This window comes from Muntiacus reevesi, chromosome 15, assembly GCF_963930625.1.
Source record: "Muntiacus reevesi chromosome 15, mMunRee1.1, whole genome shotgun sequence".
Classification (NCBI taxonomy): domain Eukaryota; kingdom Metazoa; phylum Chordata; class Mammalia; order Artiodactyla; family Cervidae; genus Muntiacus; species Muntiacus reevesi.
Window position 1 is genome coordinate 23,252,083 of NC_089263.1, and position 20,919 is coordinate 23,273,001.

A 20,919-nucleotide genomic window follows, 5' to 3' on the forward strand; every position below is an offset into this window, starting at 1 on the left:
CTGTTTCTTAGGGTTTTCTGAACACCATAGTCTTGGGGTTAAGAACACTGAATCTGGAAACAGACTGAAAGTGTCAAATCCCAATTCCACCAAAAACCAGCAATGTGACCTTGTGTTAGGTATGTAACTACCTCTGGCTCCTCTCCTGAAAAGCAAGATAATAATGGAGCCCGCCTCATAGGATTGTTATACAGGTTCAATGGCTTGATCTCTTGTCAGGTGCTTAGGACAGTGCCAAGCACATGGAGTTCTTCCACAAACAGAAAACCCAGCTGAAACGCTTGTTCGTGAGCTGGCACCCTACTTGGTTGAAAACCCAGGCGCATGTTTTTAGATTCCCTTGCTGATCTTTTGACAACACCAAGACTGCATGTCTCCACCAAAGGTTAAGAAGCATGTAAAGACAATAAACCCAAACTGTAGTTTTAATACTAAATGAAGATGTTTAGAGGTGAATCAACATCAGAAGCAAATGATTAAAATGAGATTTGTAATTAGTATACCAATTACTCGTGTTCTTTCTAAACCTTTAGTCTCAAATGTTTCTTAAAGGTTTCCATAAAGGAAAAAACTTAAAGAATTTGCCTCCCAGTAGAGTCGACTCTGGACAACCAAGTTACCCACAGATAAGCCTCCAGACCCTTTTGTGAGACAGTACATGGCACCTGAATAGACGGGGGGCAAGGGAGTCTCAACCCAGTGGGAAAGGTCGTGCGTTGCCTCCATGGCTGCGGCCTGCTTGCTGAATGGCTTGGCAGGCTCCTAGCCACACCCACTGTGAATATGTCCCACAGCTGCTTTCAGTTTCTCTGATGTTTAGGTAACTATACACAACACACAGAGCTACAGATTCACATATCTTCTGAGCAACACAAGGCATTTCTCGAAACTTTCACTGGGGATGCAACAAAGAGGTCCACAGCTTTTGATGTGCCAGGCACTGCTCTACACCCTCTGCAGAGATTACCTCATGTAAGTAATCCTTGCAGCAACTCTATGAGGAAGGTACTATTACTTAACAAAAGGAAACAATCAAAGAGGTTAAGTAACTAAGGTCACTGAACTAATTAGTGACAGATCGAGAGCTAAACCAGTCTGCCTCCAGAGCTCACGTTCTTAACCATATTAACTAAATCTTTTCAGTGCTATTTTAGAAGAAAAAAATTCTTCCACTGATAGAAATTGCAAATGAGTAGATCTAAGCAGCCTGTAATAAAGTTCATATGGGTTTCCAAAATATCTTAAAGGGAAACCCAAGCGAACTTTTTGGCCGACTCAATACTTTTCAAATTAGACTTGAAACTTTAATTTTACATGGAAAGAGACTTGGGTTATGAATAAGTCCCCAGTGGGATTCTTTGGTACCAAATGTGTCCTGGTTTTATTGTATTTTACTTTAGCTCTTGATTTATCTTCTGATTTCTGAAGGCAGCAGGCTTGGCAGATTCCTAAATGGTCTGAAACGAGGGCTCTCATAACTACTAGCCATGTCTTCTGTTGACTTGTACTGACCTAGAAGCTTTTCAAAGATTTTTTTCTTAAGTCTCAGGTTCTTGGGAGTTCACTAGATCTTTCGGTAAAAGCAGATTTTTATAAACTCAGTGGGATCATGAATCCATAAAGCTTCTAAATCGGGAGTGGTAGTTTTTGCAAGCTAGGGGTGCCAGTCAAGCCTATGGAGAGTGCGTCTATGAAGAGTGTCAAATATCCTCTCACAATGAGAATTCATTTCATAAACAAGTATTTGCCAAGCAGAAAACAAATCACACGATGGTAATTCAGCATTCTCACTGTCTGCACTGACTTGTTGCAGTGTGATTTCTAGGTCTTCCTGAGGCTAAATAGGTAGCTGTTACAGCCCAGCTAGGAGCTATGGGTATGTCAGACACATGACTCTTGGGTTACCCCTGTTCTGCTGGTTGGGAGAAACATCCTTCTGACACCTATAGGATCCAGTTCACAGCCTCAGGCTACCTTTACAAATCCGTTGGTGAGGGATGAGCCCAAAGATTTCTGCAAGGCCTGGTGTGTGGCTGAAACCACCACTGCTGCCACTGTTTGCTCTGCTCTCCACACTGCCTTTCCCAGGACTTCTGCTAGAATCGTGGGCTTCCCTGGTGGCTCAGTCAGTAAAGAATCTGCCTGCAATGCAGGAGACCTGGGTTCGATCCCTGGGTTGGGAAGATCCCCTGGAGAAGGAAATGGCAACCCACTCTAGTATTCTTTCTTGGGAAATCCATGGACAGAGGAACCTGGTGGGCTACAGTCCATGGGTTCACAATCAGTTGGACACGACTTGGTCACTACACCACCACCACCACGTGCTAGAGTCCCAGGTGCCTGTCTGCCAGTTCAGCCTAGCTAGCAGGTACAGTGTGGGGGTGGTCTTAACTGTTACAGGTTGAAGCACCTGTTCACCCCAAGTTCTGTCCATCCTAAGCCTCCTGACTGCTGACCCCATGCATGACTAGGCCTTGGCTGAGGGCTTCCTGCCTAGTTCTCTGGTTGTCTCCTGAGACCTGACCAGGCCTAGGACTTGGCCTCACTCCTACCAGCCTCCTGGCTGGTGACAGTGTCCCTGCATCAGGGCCTGGTGCGGGGCAGACCAGGGGACACAGCATGCAGAGAAAGCCAGCCCGGGCAGGCAAAGCACACGGGCAGTGAGGAGATGGCTGCACCCTGAACAATCTAATCAAGGGACGGGTAAGAGCTGCGGGAGGCCCTCAGCGCCCTCTGGCTGCTGCACACTTCCGCATTTAAAGGCTTCCTCAGTCTTTTCAAATCTAATCAGCCCGCAAAGCCCAGAGCTCAGGTGTCACCGCCTTCCACCCCCAGCAGGTCCTCTGCCTCGTCCATGCCATGTACAAAGCCCTACTCTATGCTGTAGGACACTGGAGCTTAATTCAGTAAGAGGAGAGGGACAGCACAGTGGGGAGAATATGGGCTCTGGGGCCACATGGGATTCTGAGTTCCTCTTCTGCCACTTAGTAATGTTGTGACCTTAGGCAAGTAACAACAAGTAACAACTAGCCTGAGTTCTACCTGCTTATCTTTAAGTGAGGCTTTAAAAAAAAAAAAAAGACTTGCCAAGACGATGCTCTGTGTTCAGCACACAGTTTCTTCCTCTGAGGCACACAGGAAGACCACATTTATCAGCTTCCTTTGAGCTGGGTCCGTGCCAGGCCTGACTTGAAAACATCCATGTGATCTTTGCAAAAGCATAAATAAAACTTGAGTAGTTGCTCCTCCAGCAGAGCACACAGCCTGCCTTTGCACAGGTAGGTGAGTAGAACACTTAGCGTGGCTTGCCTTGCATGAAGCAAGGTAATGAGAGCCCAGACTACAAGGGAGCTGTTTAAAAAAAAAAAAAAAAGTGGCAGATTTGCAGAGTTCCTTCAGTCAAATGGTTAGGACTCTGTGCTTCCAACGCAGGGGGCACAGGTTTGATCCCTGATTGGGGAACTAAGACCCCACGTGCTGCATGGCCAAAAGAAAAAAAGTGGTGGGTTTGAGAATTACTCAAGTGGGAACTAACCAGACCTAGTAATGGGCTACAGATAGAGGATGAGGGAGTGGGAAGTGGGAAGAATTACTCCAAGTGTTTAACCTGAGCTGCTAGATGCCACAAAGGACTATTTACAGAGATGGGGGAAGTGGAAAAAAAGTGGTTGGCAGGATCAGGAGTCCTATCTTAGACATAAATCTTAGATGTCAGAGACTCAAGAATTAAATACAAGAGTCGAAACAGTCTGAGCTAAAGATAGAAATTTGAAAGCCATCACTTTATAGTGGGTATTAAAAGATATGGAAATAAAGACCCAAAAACCAAGGCCTGAGAAAGAAATTCAGAGGTCTGCAAGGAGGACAAATACTAGTTCTCCTTCCTTGTGTCCTCCAAGGAAAGGACAGGAACCATGACTGGATACTGCATCAACCTATTTAAGCTCTAATTCTGTAATTAAGAAGCACCTCAAATTGGAAAGATTGAGCCCAATGTATGAACCTATAAATGCCATTACCATTTTTAAACTCTGTAAATTCCAGTGTGTCTTTTTGCCAGCAGAATTATTATACCATGGATATCATTAACCGTATATGCTGAGAGCTTCCAGATAAACCTCATTATTAGGCCTGCTTGAGAAGAGCAAGACAAAGATAATGATTCTAAAAGATGAGTTCATCTGGGGTTTTTTTATTTATGCATTCATGTTAAGTTCCATCAGTAATGTCCAACTCTGCAACCCAATGGATTGTAGCCCTCCAGGCTCCACTGTCCATGGGATTCCCCAGGCAAAGAACACTGGAGTGGGTTGCCACGCCCTCCTCCAGGGGATATTCCCAATCCAGAGATCAAACCAGCATCTCCTATACCTCCTGCACTGGCAAGCAGGTTCCTTACCACTAGCGCCACCTAGGAAGCCCGTTTTTTAAATTTATAGTAGGAAAAAAAAAATTTTCTTCCTTGTTTCTAACACAGTTGGTTTAAATAGGTTATCTTATAAAACTATGCTTTGTATGATGCTTCCATCAATAATTTCACTTCCAGTTGCATGAAGTGAGTGTTCACTGAACACTACTCTAGGCCAGAGGCCTGGTTGAGTAGCAGAAGGGAGAAATGGAATGACTGGCCCTGTTTTCCAGGAGCTGAACTTTGTTAAAAACCAGTTTCCCTGGTCCTGGGTAGGATAAGACAGTGGACTTCCGAAACCTTAAATTCAGACAGACATCTTAAAGATAACAGCTCTCAATTCTCTCTCAGTAACCGTGCTGCTCAGAGACTGAAACAGCAGTAGAAAATGGCAGTGCTACTCGCAGGGTACGTGACCTTGAACAAATCATTTAATCCTGCTTGCTCAGTTTCCTCATCTGTGTGACTGGATGGCGCACCTACCAGAAAGTTAATTTTGAGATTTAAATAATGCAGAAATGTCTTCTAAAGAACTGTCAAGCAAAGGGGACGACATATCTAATAACTATTTCCTTCTCTAACACACAGGGCAGAGGTATTTCTTTTTAGATGCCCAACAATGACAGCCAAATCTCCAGTAAATAGCATATTCTCAGTACCTGAGCTAGACCTCCAGCATGTATCAGGGTTATATCGGGCATCCAGAAGCATCCGGGAACCACCAAGCCATAAAGCGCGATCACAAAGTAAGGGATGGAATAGAACAGATACGCCAGCATCTGCACAGAACAGAGAAATAATGCCATCAGTAAATGGCAGTTAACCTAGCCTGATGAAAAGCACACATACACACAAAATTAACATTTTCTGCTGAGAAAATGTTAACTCCTCTTTCCTACATGGTATCACATTTTCCTATTCTTAAACAAAATTAGTTTTAGAAAAACCTTAGGCTGTACAACCACCTGACCTGGATTTTAGGATAAGCAGCAGGATCCTTTAGGTACGGCTCCTGAAATTGCGTATATAATCGGCAGAGCTCAGCTGGGCAATCCAAGGCAATCTAAGAACAAAAATGAGTTCATTATAAGAGACAGTCACATCTGGTCCTTAGGTTTGCTGATAAGGCTAAATGTGCCAAGTTTAGTCACAAGCTGCTTTCTATGTAACAAAAGCTACTTCAGAAGCTCATCAGTAAAAGCGAGAGAAAATAAATATTCTACAGATTAAAGAGATCAAGTAGAGGATAACAGTGGAGAAGGAAATGGAGACTAATTCTCTGTACCTGGGGATCTTTCTCGTGTTCAGTTTAAACGTCTAGGTTTGGCTAACCAAAGCACAGCTTGCTTTAAATGATCAGCTTCCCTTTTCCCAGAAATAACTAGCTAACCAGTCCCTGCAGGAAGAATAGTACATTTCTATACCAGATTCATCTTAACTATGCTGAGTCCCCTCTAACTCAGCTCCCTGAGGCACCACTCCTGGTGTCCTTAGCCATAAATGTTGTCCCACCTAAGTAACACATGTGAACACGTCAGTGGCGGAGTTGGTTAAAATGGATCCCAACCTTAAAGCCCCATCTTCAAGGGTACACACTTTACCCATGTTTTTCTCATATGCACAGGAGCATGGAGATGGCTGTGCAAGAAAACAGTTGCAGCTCATTTTTATTGTTGATGTTTTTCTTCTTTGGACTTGAGGAATTACAGCAGCCAACCAGGAATGGTATCAGTGCTCTGGTCTGAGCAAAGCCTCTGCACTGCTTTCTCCTTTACATCCTTTCCCCAGGCCACTCCTGCCAGCTGACTGTTCCAGGAAATTTTTGATGATCCACAGAGGGAGACAGCTCTGAGGACTACTCACCGTGACCTACCTGTCATACAGTTCCCTGACAGCCCAAAGACCCCAAAACAATGAATCAGCTGCATCAGTTTCCATTTACCATTCTGCCCCCCAGCTGCCGTGCAATGCCAGCAGGCTTAGAACAGTAATCGTCATTGCAGCTGAATATAATTAACCATATAATTCTGGCTGCTCAAATGTATTGCTGCTGAGGATAAACCATGAAACTGGGATACTCTGAAGGGCCCTTGATCAAGAAAAACAGAGCAGTCACTTACTGAGTACTTTTTAGGTATAAGGCCCTCTGCAAGTGTCTGATGTGCCTTATCATTTAATCTTCAAACAATACTCTAAGGTAGGTACCCTTATTTTATAGAGGAAGAAACTTAGGATCAAAGAGGTTAAGTGATGTTTCCGAGACTATACAGCTAGGAAACAGCCAGGAGTCTGACAGCTTACTCCGATACCCTGTCCTCAATCCCATCTCCCTGCTCCTGAGAACACATGAACGCTCTGTGCCAGCTTGATTTGAGTCTTAAGTCACCACCCTTAACAAAGAGATTTCAATCAGAAACATCAAATAAATGAGAGGAATGGATAATTTTTCAGGAGTCTTAAAAAGATTAATTGATGAAGAGCTTGATCTGAGGACCTCAAGAAGATGTCATGAAACAGCCCAGAAGGGACCACCCTTTGGGAGGAGAGGTTTGGGGTGAGGGTAGGAGGTAGAGGTCCAGGCCTCTAGGCTCTAATTTGTTGTTTAGTTGCTCAGTCGTGTCTGACTTTTTTGCAACCCCATGGACTGTAACCCTCCAGGCTCCTCTGTCCATGGGATTTCCCAGGCAAGAATACTGGACTAGGTTGTCATTTTCTTCTCCACTAGGCTCTAATAGGAAGTATGTTTTGTTAGTGCCATGGAAAATCTGATTTAAAAAAATTTTTTTTATGTTATTGTGGTCCCTTATGCTTACCAAGCCTCTAAACACGCAAAATCCAGTTGCCAGAAGGAGACACAAAACCAACATTAAATCAAAAGGTCTTCTCAGCAGGTCTTTTGCTTGGACCTCTTGAATGACCTAAAATAGAGTTGGTAACTGATGAGCTGCCAAAGAATAATCTGAGATCTACTGAAACAAAGATACCGTGGTAAGAGAATTTCCAAGATTCAAAACCACTAACAAGGTAATTTAGGAAAATAATTCCTCTCCCCAAGTCTCAGTTCCTCATCAGTGAAATGAGATTGGGCCTAGTGATCTTGAAGGGCCCTTCAGGTTCTGTGAGGCCATATTTTTTCAAATAGCATTTTTATGATCTTAAGTGTAAAATATACTCAACTTTAAAATAAACCAGTAACCCGTCATACTACTATTAACACTTGTTGTATTTTCCAGTCACAAATACATAGTTTTATATGTATATATAATACTACATGTGTTAAGTATAATACATAATCTACATTTATTTTTTCACAAAGTTAGGACTTAATGTATAAACAACTTTACATTTGTTTTTTTGCCTCTCACTACCTATGAGTACTTAACCACATTGTTAAAAGTTCTTTTAAAACTTACTGCCACATGGTAGTGCCATTGTTGGATATTTAGGCATCTTCACTGTTTATACTTAATGCAATGACGAGCAACTTTGTACATAAATCTTTGACAGAATCTCTGATGATTTTCTTAGGATACAGGCCTCAAAATAGAATTACTAAGGTTAAAAACTTAAATTTGTTAACGTTGATAACATTGCCAAGTGGCTTTGCAGAGTGATTCTGAATTTGTGTTTGTATCAGCACTGTATGACTGCCTGTTTCTCCCTGGCCATCACTGTGTTTTAACATTTTTTTAAAAAAATTAATAGTTTGTGTGTCTTATAACATGAACAGTACAGATATGCTAGCCTGGAGCCTTCAGAGTCAGTGAAGCAAGGAGGAAGGCTATGGTTTGTTGTTTAGTCACTAAGTCGTGCCTGACTCTTTGTGACCCCGTGGACTGTAGCCCACCAGGCTCCTCTGTCCACGGGATTCTCCAGGCAAGAATACTGGAGTGGGTTGCCATTTCCTCCAGGGAATTTTTCCGACCCAAGAATCAAACCTACATCTCCTGCATTGTAGGCAGGTTTTTTGCCACTGAGCCACTGGGGAAGCCCTTAAGGACATGGTTACTGTCTGCTTGTTTTTTTTTTTAACAATCACCTCACCTTCAAAGGGTATAAGGGGGCACCAGTTATCAACGTGCCAAGCTGAGTTTACATAGCATGTGTCCAAACATTCACAAATGAAGTGTTTGTAAATTAAAATGTATTTTAATGAATTCTGTTGTAAGTCTTTTTATAAAATGAAGAATCATGTTCTGATTATCTCTAGTAACTCATATTTTCATGTATCAATTTTGCTTAAGGATCTAATATCTATGAAAGGAAGAGAAACTTAGAAAGATGTCACTAGCTTAGAACTGAAGACCTTAACAGAGTACCTGCCGGGCCAGTACTGTTTCACCTTGACCACCTTGGCTGTGACTGGAAGGGAGGTATCTCAGAAGGTGTCCTGCAGCCAGTCTCCATGTGCCTGGATCTCCTGGTAATCAGACCCTCTGACTGTGTGCTATCTGGAACAGTAGTGTCTCTCCAGCCTCCCTCTGGGGCAGTAGTGCATAGACAGCTCTGAAAGAGGTGCCCAGGTGCTCAAACTCCAGGCCATTAGCACCCCCAGATAAACCTCATACACTGGGCAATAGTGCGGAATCTAATGGGAAGAGCCAGTGTAACCTGTGGCACCAGAAGTTCCAAAAAGCATGGCCTAGCCAATCAAAGCAGATCTAATCACACAGAAGCAGACCATCTGGCCGCCATAATAAGGTGCGAACCACTGCTGCAGAATCAACACAGTCACGCTGACCGACTGCCCCAAAGGCTACAGTCCCTGGAGGCCTGGTCCAGTCCGATAGCTGGCGGATACAAGTGACCTCTGAGTTTGAGAACAGGTTTACATTTAAATTAATAAAATCACCTTTGAGGGATAATTATAATTTTCTGATGGCTGATTATAGATTCTGAAACCAGCCCAGACAGGAAGACAAGTATATGGTATGCTTAAGAAAAAGGCAGGGCAAATACGTGTTCCATACTTCCCTATTTAAAAGAAAGAAAGAAAAAGTCAAAAGTTTACCAAAAGTATATCCACATACAAGTAACATGTAGGATCCCTCCCCATCTCAAGTCATCTAAAATCCTAATATGGACCAGACAGTATTTTTAATGAGACCAGAAGCATAGGTCAGTTTAAAACTGTTAGGTATTTATTAACAGGTATGCCTTATTTACAGTACTTTAAAAGTAGACTTAATATAATATCCTGATTTCTGGCACAGATAAATAACTTTTATATCAGCTTTCAAGAATCTTAATTTTCAAGTATATTATCATGTGCCCACCGTGTGTCGAGTTATATATAGTACAAAGAGATGTAAGAAATATCTTCATACTGAATGTAGTGACAAACCCAATATTTACCCCACTAGATCTTTCTAGAAGTCATGAATCACTGATATTAGTCTAGTTGTTCAGTGTACACTTTTGAAAATTGCTCAACAGCATTTCTTAAAAGGAAGGTTGGAAGGGAAAAGAAGTAACTGCAAAACAGCTCTTTGGTAAACTTGGAATTTCTTGGTTCTATCACAACCAAAATAGCTTCCCTATTTAAAAATTATTCCCATTGTTTCAGAAAAGGAAAGTGAATTTTAAGATAAAGTTTCTTACCTACAATGTTTCCTGGCACAAAAACAACAATGCTCATAATAATAGATCCAACCCAATATAGGCCAATGGTTCTATAATTTTCCCTGTAATGAAAAAAATCCTGACTTAGCACACTTGTTTTAGAATACTATTAGTATAAGATGCTCCACAATTGATCACTGTTGTAACTAGTAAAGTACATGAATCGAAAATGTACTGAATCAAGAGTAATAAATCCAGTACAAGGAACCCTGGTGATTGATCAAGTTGCATTTCCCTATGTGATAAGCTATAGAATCCTCTTTGTGTCCTTTTGCATAGGAAATTATGCTTGCTACACTAATCTTCTGTTCAACCACACTATGGTCATCACTTTCGAAGGAGGCCTCCATTTCACTATTATATATGAAACTCACAGCATGAAAGGGAAAAGAAGGTTCAAAGAAGAAAATTGGATCCATTTTTAAAATCATTGTAAGTATGAGTAGTAGGATGCTAATAAATGGACTTTCCCAGGTATCACAGAATTTCAAAGTCCCAAAAATAAATACAGTAAGTGATACATAACCCATGTTCGGAAGGAGCTGCTAGACACATACCTCTAATCTTAATAGGTGATGTTGACAAAAAGTTTTTGCAACCGATAACTGACAACCCAAGATGGTTAGATCGCATCACTGACTCAATAGACATGAGTTTGAGCAAACTCCGGGAGATGGTGAAGGCCAAGGAAGCCTGCAGTCTGCAGGCTGCAAGTGCTGCAGTCTGTAGTGTCACAGAGTCGGACAGGACTTAGTGACTGAATAACAAGTGACAACCCACCTCCACAAGGGACTCAGAGAAATTCAAAAAGGGGTTCTCTGCCGGGAAAGAGAAGTGAAGAATACTGTGTGCTTTCTGCCCTGCCCTACCCGCCAAGCCCAATGTATCAGATCCCAGGAGGCCCATTCACGGTGACTGGGACTGTCAGCAGGGGGCAAATCAGAATCTTCTTCCCCAAGAGGACCACAGAAATGCTGGCCCACACCTGGCAGGAGGCAGAGCCTGAGCATTCTCGGAAACATTTGCTGTGTTCCCTGGAGCTTGGGAACATTCATGAAGAGAAGGGCGAGAGCCTAGGAAAGTCCAGAAATTAGCTGGGACTGTCTTGGAGTGGACAAATGGGGGCTGGGGAGGGGCACAGGACAGTTGGTCAAGCTGAATTTCAACCTTGTGAGGAGCTAGAATGTGAGACTTTAACCTGGAGCCAAAGGGAGGCCTGGGAAGGTAGGTGGACTTGAGACATCTTTAAAGGACTCTACCCCAAGGGTATGGCTTCTGGGTTATAGGGGTTCCAGCAGAAAGAAGCTGTGGGTGTACCCCATGGGCAGAAGAGTTGCACAATTTCAGTCCACAAGAGCATTGCTCATGTCAGGAATCAGGGTAGTGCAGAGGCACCTATGGTGCATGCGTGTGTTAAGTCACTTCAGTTCGTGTCCAACTCTTTGCAACCCTATGGACTGTACCCCGCCAGGCTCCTCTGTCCATGAGATTTCCCAGGCAAGAATACTGGAGTGGGTTGCCATGCCCTCCTCTAGGGGATCTTCCCAACCCAGGGATCGAACCCATGTCTCTTATGTCTCCTGCATTGGCAGGTGGGTTCTTTACCACTAGTGCCACCTGGGAAGGGGTTCCTATGGCAGGGGTCTCCAAAGACCCCACACATGTGCCCCACAAGGCAGAGCCAGCATACCACCTGGCTCCCAATACCCAGAAAATAGCACTGGTCATGTAAGACTCTGCTCCTCTTCCCTTAATTCCACGTACACACACATGCTCCCAGAGGAGTGAGCTGAGAAGTAATAAAAGGACTGACCGTGTACCCCAGCCTCAGTGCAGACTGCTCGGTCTCATGGTTAAACCTGAGCTGGAGGGAAAGAGAGAGCTCTGAACTGAAAGGAGTCTGAAGTTTTGAATTACAATGGGTTTTTATTCCTGGAAACAGAACATTAAGGGGTCTGCTGGAGCTGTCCATTGTGGCAAAAAGAGTGTTAGTCACTCAGTCATATCCAACTCCTTGCAACCCCACGGACTGTAGCCTACCAGGCTCCTCTGTCCATGGAATTTCCCAGGCAAGAATACTGGAATGGGAAGCCATTCCCTCCTCCAGGAGATCTTCCAGACCCAAGGATAGAACCTGGGTCTCCTGCATTGCAGGTAAATCCTTTACCATTTGAGAGACCAGGGAAGCCAGAGTGGCAGTCCAAAGGCATATGTTCAAAAGGGAGTAAATGCTGCACAAATGCTGTAAATGCATGTCTCACTTGGGTCCACAGAGCCTGTACCCATGTCCGTGTGCCCCTCTCTATGTATCTGCCTCTGTACATCCGTGTTCCTTACACACTCGCCTGTCAGTTGCTAAGGAGACCCAGGCACACCAACCAGGTAAGCTGACTTACTCCCAGGCTATGGCTGCCACCATCACCAGATACATCAGATAATGAGCAGAGCCGTCCCAGTAGCAGATCATATGTCCATAGGCCGTGTTCAGATACGGTTCACCCTGAGGAGAGCATAAGAAGTCCACTGTAAATAAAACTCAAACATTTCAGAGCAAAATACCAGACCAGTATTGCATGTCGAACTAACATGTTCGTCTGCTAAAGTGAAACTATTCAGAATTGAGACAATTACAAAATTGGTAGGAACATGAAAATAAACGTGTTTTATATACATATATATGTATACAAATATACAGGACAGGGAAGCCTGGCAGGCTACAGTCCATTGAGTCACAAAGAGTTAGACATGACTTAGCGACTGAACAACAGCAATGAAAATATACATGTACCCTGGAGCCGCCGAAACTAGGGTTTGCCACAGCAGGTGGAATGAGTCCGTGCCTGTCCCGTGCTAGGTCTACACAGGTGTATTGTTGTTGTTCAGTCACTAAGCCGTGTCTGACTCTTTGTGACCCCATGGACTGTAGCCTACCAGGCTCCCCCGTCCATGGGGTTCTCCAGGCAAGGATACTGGAGTGGGTAGCCATCCCCGTCTCAAGGAGCTGTTCTTGACCCAGTGATCAAACCCACATCTCCTGCACTGACAGGTGGATTCTCTACTGCCATCTGGGAAGCCCACATAGGTGTGGTACAGTGATGCAAAACAGATGGTATCACAAGCAATCCTGCCCTTGTGGCGAACTCACTGAGGCCAAGTCCAATCTGTGACTAAAGGTGTTTATCTCTGGCCAGGCAGGGTGGCCAGGGGAGACCCTGCTGACCAGAGTCACTTGACTGACCTTCAAAATTCATGCTGACCCAGAGCCCTGCTGGGCTGCATGTAAGGAAGGCAGGGCTTTCCCCCGCTGCTATCCCCTATGCAGGCATGGACAGGCTTCACACCCTGCCCCTCATTCAACCTTCCGAGCAGCACCATGGGATAGATACAAGTGACTCCATTTTACAGATGAGCAAACAGAAGTTCCAAGAGGTTACCTGACCTGCCTAAGGTCACACAGCTAATTCCTAGCAGAAACTGTACTACCAAGAAGAGATGTGGGCTTCCCAGGCGCCTTATTGGTAAAGAATCCACCTGCCAATGCAGGAGACACAGGTTAGATCCCTGGGTCAGGAAGATTCCCTGGAGAAGGGAATGAAAATCCACTTTAGTAGTCTTGCCTGGAGAATTTCATGGACAGAGGAACCTGGTGGGCTATAGTCCATGGGAGTCACAAAAGAGTTGGATATGACTGGGCAACTAAACAACAAAAAGAAGAAGAGATATACTTCCAAGAAATTTTTAGTTTTATAAACAGATTATACGATGAGCCATGAACACATTTCCTTGTCCCAGGTGCTTTACGTTTGCAGGCCACTGCTAGAAAGTCACTGCCGAACCTGCCTGGGTGTTAGTGTCATTCTGGCTCCTCCCCTCTCTCCTGTCTTCCCTTCTCCCACACCTGTGCTCTCCTGCCTTGTTTCAGATGTCCTCCTAAGATGCCTGAAGACCTTTCCACAACAAGGAAGAGTGCAGATCAACCAGCCTGTCAATCAGCCAGCCAAGCAGGGGTTTTTCTGCACTTCCTTGGGGCAAGGACTGCCTGTCATCTTGCCTCACACATCAAATCACGTGAGCATCATGGAGCAGGGGGGTGGGGCTGGGGGGAGGGAGGAAACAACATACAAGTCAGGCTTTAATACTCATGCCCAGCCCACATCTTTTCTCTCTGATGTGCTTTGACTGAATAATACCATCCAAGGTCATGTTGTTTTTGGGGGGTTTTTTTGGCCATCCCATGTCACAAGTAGGATCTTAGTTCCCCTACCAGGGATGGAACCTGGGCCCCTGGCAGTGAAAGCATGGAGTCTTAGCCACAGGACCGCCAGGGAAGTCCACCCAAGTTCATGTTTTTCATCATGCATGCCTACACATCTGGTTCTCTGAGCCGTGCTGGCCTCACCCGGTGGCTTGCTGAGCATCTTCCACTGGATGGGTCCAGGGACCCTTCAAGCCCACCTCACCTCCTTTAACTCATCAGCTTGTCCCCTCAGCCAAGCCCCACTTGACCTATGTTCATGGAGACACCACTCAGCTTGCCCGGTTCATAACCACAGGGTCGTTTTCACTCCTCCTTCTCTTACACAGTCTGCTGGCAGGTCCCATTGATCCGTCTCTATGATGTCAACCCCAGGCAATCCTCCCTCTCGTCACAGCCTCATTCGAGCCCTCGGCACCCCTCACTAGACCTTTCCTATGTGGTTGTCCCACCTCTCTCCTCTCCTGCCGATTCACCATACCCCTGCCCTAGCTCTGGACATGTCATTCTTCAGCTCAGAAACCTCCCAAAGCTGGTGGCAACTCCAAGACAAGCCCTACCTCCTCTTCTCTGGCAGCCATGTCCCCCAGCCTGGCTCTGCACCCCTCCCACAGTTGCACCTCAACCCCCCTCCTCATCCCCCTTTTACCACCCTCACCAGCTCAAACTCCAGGCCCTCTTGGCAGCTACCTCCTTCCTAAACCCTCCTCCCTGTGAGCTCTGTGGCCCTGAACTCCCTGGGTATTTCTGCCTCTTTTTTAAATATATGTATTCTTTTTTTTTTTTAATTGTTGGCTGCACTGGGTCTTTGTTGCTGCAGATGGGGTTTCTCTAGTTGCAGAGAACGGGGGCTACTCTCTAGTTGCGGTGTACAGGCTTCTCTTTGTGGTGGCTTCTCTTGTTGTGGAGCACAGGTTCTAGGGCATGCAGGCTCAGCAGTTTGGGCACAAGGACTCAGCAGTTACACCCTGCAGGCTCTAGAGCACAGGTTCAGTAGCGGCGCACGGGCTTAGTTGCCCCACAGCATGTGAAATCTTCCCGGACCAGGGATCAAACCTGTATCCCCTGCATTGGTAGTCAGATTCTTGACCACTGGACTACCTGGGAAGCCCTCCTTCTGTGTTTGTGCCTGTCCCCTCCCAGGCCACTTCAGAGGCTCCTGATCTTCTGGCCAAGGTCTCCAAAGTTCCACCCTCAGCCCTCCTCTCTCTACCTTCTCCTCTCTTCTCAGACCTTCAGGTGTCAACTGTCCTGAGATGGTCCCTATATCTCTTCCCTGACCTCAGCACCTGCAAAGCCTTGCCTCCTGGGCCCCCTGCCAGGATGTCCCTTACCCATCTGAAACTCCTCACATCCCCAGATGAACTCAGCATCATCCCTGCCTGGCAGTGGGGAGCCCCGTGCTGTTTCTCATCTCGAAGCCTCTGCCCACACTGTCTCTTCTTGGAGTCCCTCCACCCCCAAGTCTATCTAGAAAACGTGTGTCATCCACTGCCATTGCCATTTTTAAAAAAGACTAGGGCAGGGCTTCCCTGGTGGCTCAGTAGTGGGGAAAAAAAAAAAACAAAAAACAATAAGCTGCCTGCCAATGCAGGAGACACGGGTTCCATGCCTGGTCTGGGAAGATCCCGCATGCCAAGGGACAGCTAAGCCCGTGCGCCACAACTACTGAGCCTGTGCTCTAGAGCCCGGGAGCTGCAACAACTGAGCCCTAGAGCCCATGCTCCACAACAAGAGAAGACCCCGCAATGAGATGCCCAGGCGCTGCCACAACTAGAGAGTAGCCCCGGCTCTCTGCAACTAGAGAAAAGCCTGTGCAGCAAAGAAGACCCAGCACAGCCAAACTTAAATTTAAAAAAAAATTTTAAGCTAGGGCAGCGTCACGGAGGGCCCCCCTTAAGTGCTCCCAGAGTCAGGATGGTATCTTAGCCCTTATTTTCCCCATTGTCCCCAGCTCATCCATGAGACCTACTCATTCCAGCCACTCAAATTCTCTGAAGTTCATCCCTCCTCTCTACCGTTCATGCTTGGCCTCCATCTGGGTCACTTTCATGCCCTCACTGGCCCTGCAGGACACCTCCTGGCTGGTGTCCCAGCTCACAGCACTGACCCTTCCCTTCAAACCCATCCTTCTCTGAGCTGACTGCATTGTCCCCTGACTTAACATCTTCCCTCACACGAGGGACAAAACCCAAACTCCCTTGGCTTGCACTCAAAGCTCCCCATTACCTGAAACATGAATGATGACTACACTGCTCCTTATTTCCTATGTGACCTTGAGTATATTACTTAACCTCTCTGGGGCTAGATTCATCACACCATCAAATAAGGAAAGAGGACCAGCTCTGTCAAGTGTCAGGTAGATTGATAATGCTGTGATGAGGAGCAGAGCACGTATTCATCATCACAATCAAATGGCTTTATTAACTGACTCCATGTTTGGCAGTTTACACATTTAAGACTGACTGACTTGGGCTTTCTTAAGGAGTAATGCATTGATAACAACAGATACACAGATACTGACTTCATTTAAAGACCTCTGCTGCTCCTACTAAGTCACTTCAGTCGTGTCCCACTCTTCGCAACCTCATGGAGCCCGCCAGACTCCTCTGTCCATGGGATTCTCCAAGTAAGAATACTGGATTGGGTTGCCATTTACTCTGCCAGGGGATCTTCCCCACCCAGGCATTGAACCCTCATCTTTTACATCTTCTGCATTGGCAGCTGGGTTCTTTACCACCAGCGCCACCTGAGAAACCTTAAAGTACCCCATTTATTTTAAACACAAGTAGAGGAGGAAGGTGGTGAGTCAGGTGTGAAGATAGAGTTGTAAGACCCAACACTGAGGAGAGCTGCCTCCCATGATCTAATCCTAACTTTCCACTTCACTTTCCACGTAACTGAGTGTCCTGCGTCCATAGCAGTCAATGAAATAGCACGGGTTGTGCCTTCTTACATGACACGAAAGGATTTCCAACTAGAGCAATGCTGTTGGAGTCGCTGACCCTTCGGTGCATATGGTGCTAAGCGCCCCCGTACCTCTCTCAGGTAGTGCGTCATGAACCCATCGATGATCCCATCTTGCTCCAGTCCTATGATGAGGTTTACGACGCTGGTAAATCCAAACACCGCATACACTAGAGCAGAGAAAGCAACAGTTCAGAAAGCCGCAGCTCAGGGGGCAAAGTCTAACAGCTTGGCATCCACCAGTAATGATTTCTTTTTTACTTTTAATTTTATTTATTCGGCTGTGCTAGGTCTTAGGGGCATGTGGGATTCTAGTTCCCCAGTCAGGGATTGAACCCCGGGACCCCTGAAGTGGGAGCGTGGAGTGTTAGCCACTGGACCACTGGGGAAGTCCCCAGTAATGATTTCTTGTCATGTTTTCCAGAAGACTCTATAGATGCTGTTAACAAGGACTCACAGAACATACCTCCCGTGCACACAGCTGGAGCCGCCCACCAGTGTCATGACCTGCAAGAGGACACCCACTCGGAGGAGCGCATGACAAGGTCCCAGGGGATTCTAGCAGGCTGCCCGACTCCCCTCCTCCACTTCCTGCACGTGGCTGCCAAGGCACATCTGCATTCCAGCTGGGCGGCAGGAACGAAACCATTCTCCTGTGGCCCAGGAAGCACAGAGGTAACCACTGACTCAAAAGAGATCTTTCACATCAATGGTTACCAGGTGGCCCGACTCACGGTGTATCCAGCGTGCTTGCATTACCCCACACTGGAGATCCTACAGACAAACAGTGGCTGATGTGAAAATAACGGTTGCTTTAGGAAGGAAGGATAGTGATTTTTAGAAAATTGGATATGAGGTGGAACCATTGAATATTAAAGAGGGAAAGCCACAGCATCTTAGAGAATCTCACTAAGGCTGTGAGAAGCTCCTCAGTGGGCTGAAAACTACCAGCAACAACTACCAGCTAAGGAGTAATACTTTTTAAACAGTGAGTGATCAAATTTAGCATGTGGCAGTTTGTCAATAAAGCTCTCTGTTCAAATCATAACAAATCAGCATCAAACTGTGTGTTGGGCATGGATGCTAAAAAAATTTGGTGGTGGGACTTCCCTGGTGGCCCAGTGGTTAAGACTGTGCTCCCAATGCAGGGGCCATGGGTTCCATCTCTGGTCGGGTAACTAAGATCTTGCACGCTGCATGGCACACCCCAAAAGAAAGAAATTTTTTTAAAAATTGATGGTGAATATAAGAACAGCTGTGAAACAAGAAAATGCCCAAGAAGGCAGGCAAGGTTAACTCACAGAGCAGGAAAGCTGGCCTTGCCCCAAGTCTGCAACCAGGAGTGCAGTGTCTACATATTCCCCAGGGAGAGTGGGAGGCCCACACGTGCCCTGCCTCCCCATGCTTCTGTGCAGACCTTTGGTCCAGATCTCGTGGACACTGATGAGCCATTAGGTGATCAGCCATTGTGTGTCTCCCGGGGAAGCCTTCAGCAACTGATCATTCGGCTGTTCTACCGACAATCGCTGATGCCAACAGCAGTGTCAGGCTCTGGGTCACCAATGACAAGGACAGTCCATGCCCTCCAGTCGGGGCTGCACGGACTGATACAAGGACAGAGAGCTGAGAGAGAGGAGGGCACTCAGCCCTGAGGACCCTGGAGAAACACGAGTGCCACTGAGCAAGTGCCTCCACGAAGCACGGAGGAAGGGGAAGGAAGCCGGCAGCAGGAGGCCAGTCTGCAAACGTGGGCAGAGGCCAGACCAGCGGCAGGGAGACTGGAGGCAAAAAGAGGACATGGATTCAGACAGGCCCAGCTTATCGACTGACTGGCTATCAGCGTTTAGGTAAGTTTCATTTCTCTAAGCTTCAGAGTTTTTTATATGCAAACTGGGAGAAATCTGGGGCATTAGTGCTGTCTCACTGGCTGTAACCTTGACCCCATTTCTCAGCGCCTCTGAACCAGATTCTTCGTGTGTGCAGAGAGGATATTGTTGTGAAAGAAAGAAAATGAAAGTGTTAGTCGCTCAGTGTTTGACTCTCTGTGACTCATGGATTGTATCTGCCAGGCTCCTCTGTTCATGGAATTCTCCAGGCCAGTATACTGGAGTAGGTAGCCATTCCTTTCTCCAGGGGATCTTCCCAATCTAGGGATCGAACCCAGGTCTCCTGCATTGCAGGCAGATTCTTTATCATATGAGCCACTAGGAAAGCCCTGTTTGTTGTAAGGATTAACTAAAATGATACTGCTAATGTGCTCAGAGTCATATTAGGCATACCACAGGTGCTCAGTCAGTGGTGTTTTCATTTATTTAAGATACATGTGTATTTGCCAGGCAGTGGTTCAAGTACTTTATAAACAGTATCTTATTTAATGTTTGTACCAACCCTCCACAGCAAGTACTATTATTTTCCTCATTGTACAAATGTGCATACTGAGGCACCGGACCGCTAAGCTCAAAGCCAAATGGAAAGGGCTGCAAATAGCTGACTGAAGGCCAAAAGCTAGGAAGGAGCAGGTACAAGATCTGAGGTCAGAGGTCAGAGCATGGCTGAGGTCAGAGGTCAGAGCATGACTCAGGGCAGAGGCAAGGAATAGAGGGGTGTCCTTCCTGGGTCCCAGCTGGGACAGGGTGGGGTGCACTGCTAGCAAGAGTCCTTCGCTTAGAGGGAAGCAGGGGTGCATCTTATGGAAATACTCTTGCACTTCACATCACCTTACCAGTTGGCTCAGAGTATTCACAGCCACAATGGAAAACAGACAGAGGCTCACATGCTGTGCTCTGAGGTGGACACAAAGAGCCCCCTCCCATGGAGACATACCATAGAACAGTGGGTCCCGAGGGGGTTTTCTTTTGACCAGGACACGAGCCAGGAGGGCCACCAGGAGCAGGACGACAGCAGCAGCCCCCACAATTGTCCAGGAACTGCAATGACCAGAACAGGGAGATGGTCACTTATCAATATCAACACACGGGTGCATGGAATTTCCTGGCTAGTGAATGCATTCTCTCCTAGCACAGCCTCTGCCTACAGCCCAGGCACTGTGGTATTCATGAAGTTTGTCTACAGAATTTGGGCCCCTCTGGGCCACCCTGTGACTTTCAGGGACCAGGACCAGAGCTACTAGGTCCTCACTCTCTGGTCATCCCACCCACCTGGGCGAATGACATGTCTAAATGCCCTCTACCACTGTCCGTCTGCCATTGTCCACCTGCTCCTCCAAACCCTGTGCCTGATGTCTGACAGGCCTAACCACTGAATCTGCCTCCTTCCACAGGGCTGGCTGGAAACCCTCACACTGAGCTCCAAAGAGCATGCAGGAGGCACAACTACATCACCTTCTAAGGAAGAAGGGCCCCAGGCTGTGTGTATAATCAAAGGGACCAGAGGACCAGGCCAACCCGAGGAGAGAAGAGCTGGGGCTGGGCCCAAGACCTGAATGAAGCCAGCCCCCCAACACCCAGGAAGCCAAGGTGAGCTAGTCTGGGCATAGCCCTGGACTTCCTCCTAGGAAAAGGCATGGCCCAAGGGGACAGGGAATGAACAAATCCACTCCTCGGCAGGACAGAACAAGGGTACAGGCTTGCTGGAGTGAGCAGTTGAGGGACTGGGCGGCTGGTACCTACTCTGCCCCTGCCTGTGGGCCTTAAGAAAGTCATGTCAT

General features: G+C 46.4%; 1 protein-coding gene and 1 long non-coding RNA gene across 2 annotated transcripts in view; one reads left to right on the forward strand and one right to left on the reverse strand.

Annotated features, from left to right (window-relative positions):
- TM6SF1 (transmembrane 6 superfamily member 1) overlaps window positions 1–20,919 on the reverse strand; it is a 30,148-nt gene that overhangs the window by 4,057 nt on the left and 5,172 nt on the right. The window contains exons 2-9 of the mRNA XM_065906176.1: window positions 20,076–20,179; window positions 17,325–17,422; window positions 12,427–12,530; window positions 10,010–10,092; window positions 9,261–9,382; window positions 7,222–7,326; window positions 5,379–5,471; window positions 5,068–5,187 (exon numbers count right to left, since the gene is read on the reverse strand). Coding sequence (XP_065762248.1) covers window positions 5,068–5,187; window positions 5,379–5,471; window positions 7,222–7,326; window positions 9,261–9,382; window positions 10,010–10,092; window positions 12,427–12,530; window positions 17,325–17,422; window positions 20,076–20,179 — 829 coding nt within the window. The remainder of the gene's footprint in view (window positions 1–5,067; window positions 5,188–5,378; window positions 5,472–7,221; window positions 7,327–9,260; window positions 9,383–10,009; window positions 10,093–12,426; window positions 12,531–17,324; window positions 17,423–20,075; window positions 20,180–20,919) is intronic.
- LOC136147045 (uncharacterized) lies at window positions 8,716–14,092 on the forward strand. Its single transcript, XR_010659104.1, has 3 exons — window positions 8,716–8,831; window positions 10,310–10,462; window positions 13,953–14,092. It is a non-coding gene; the product is annotated as an uncharacterized lncRNA (long non-coding RNA).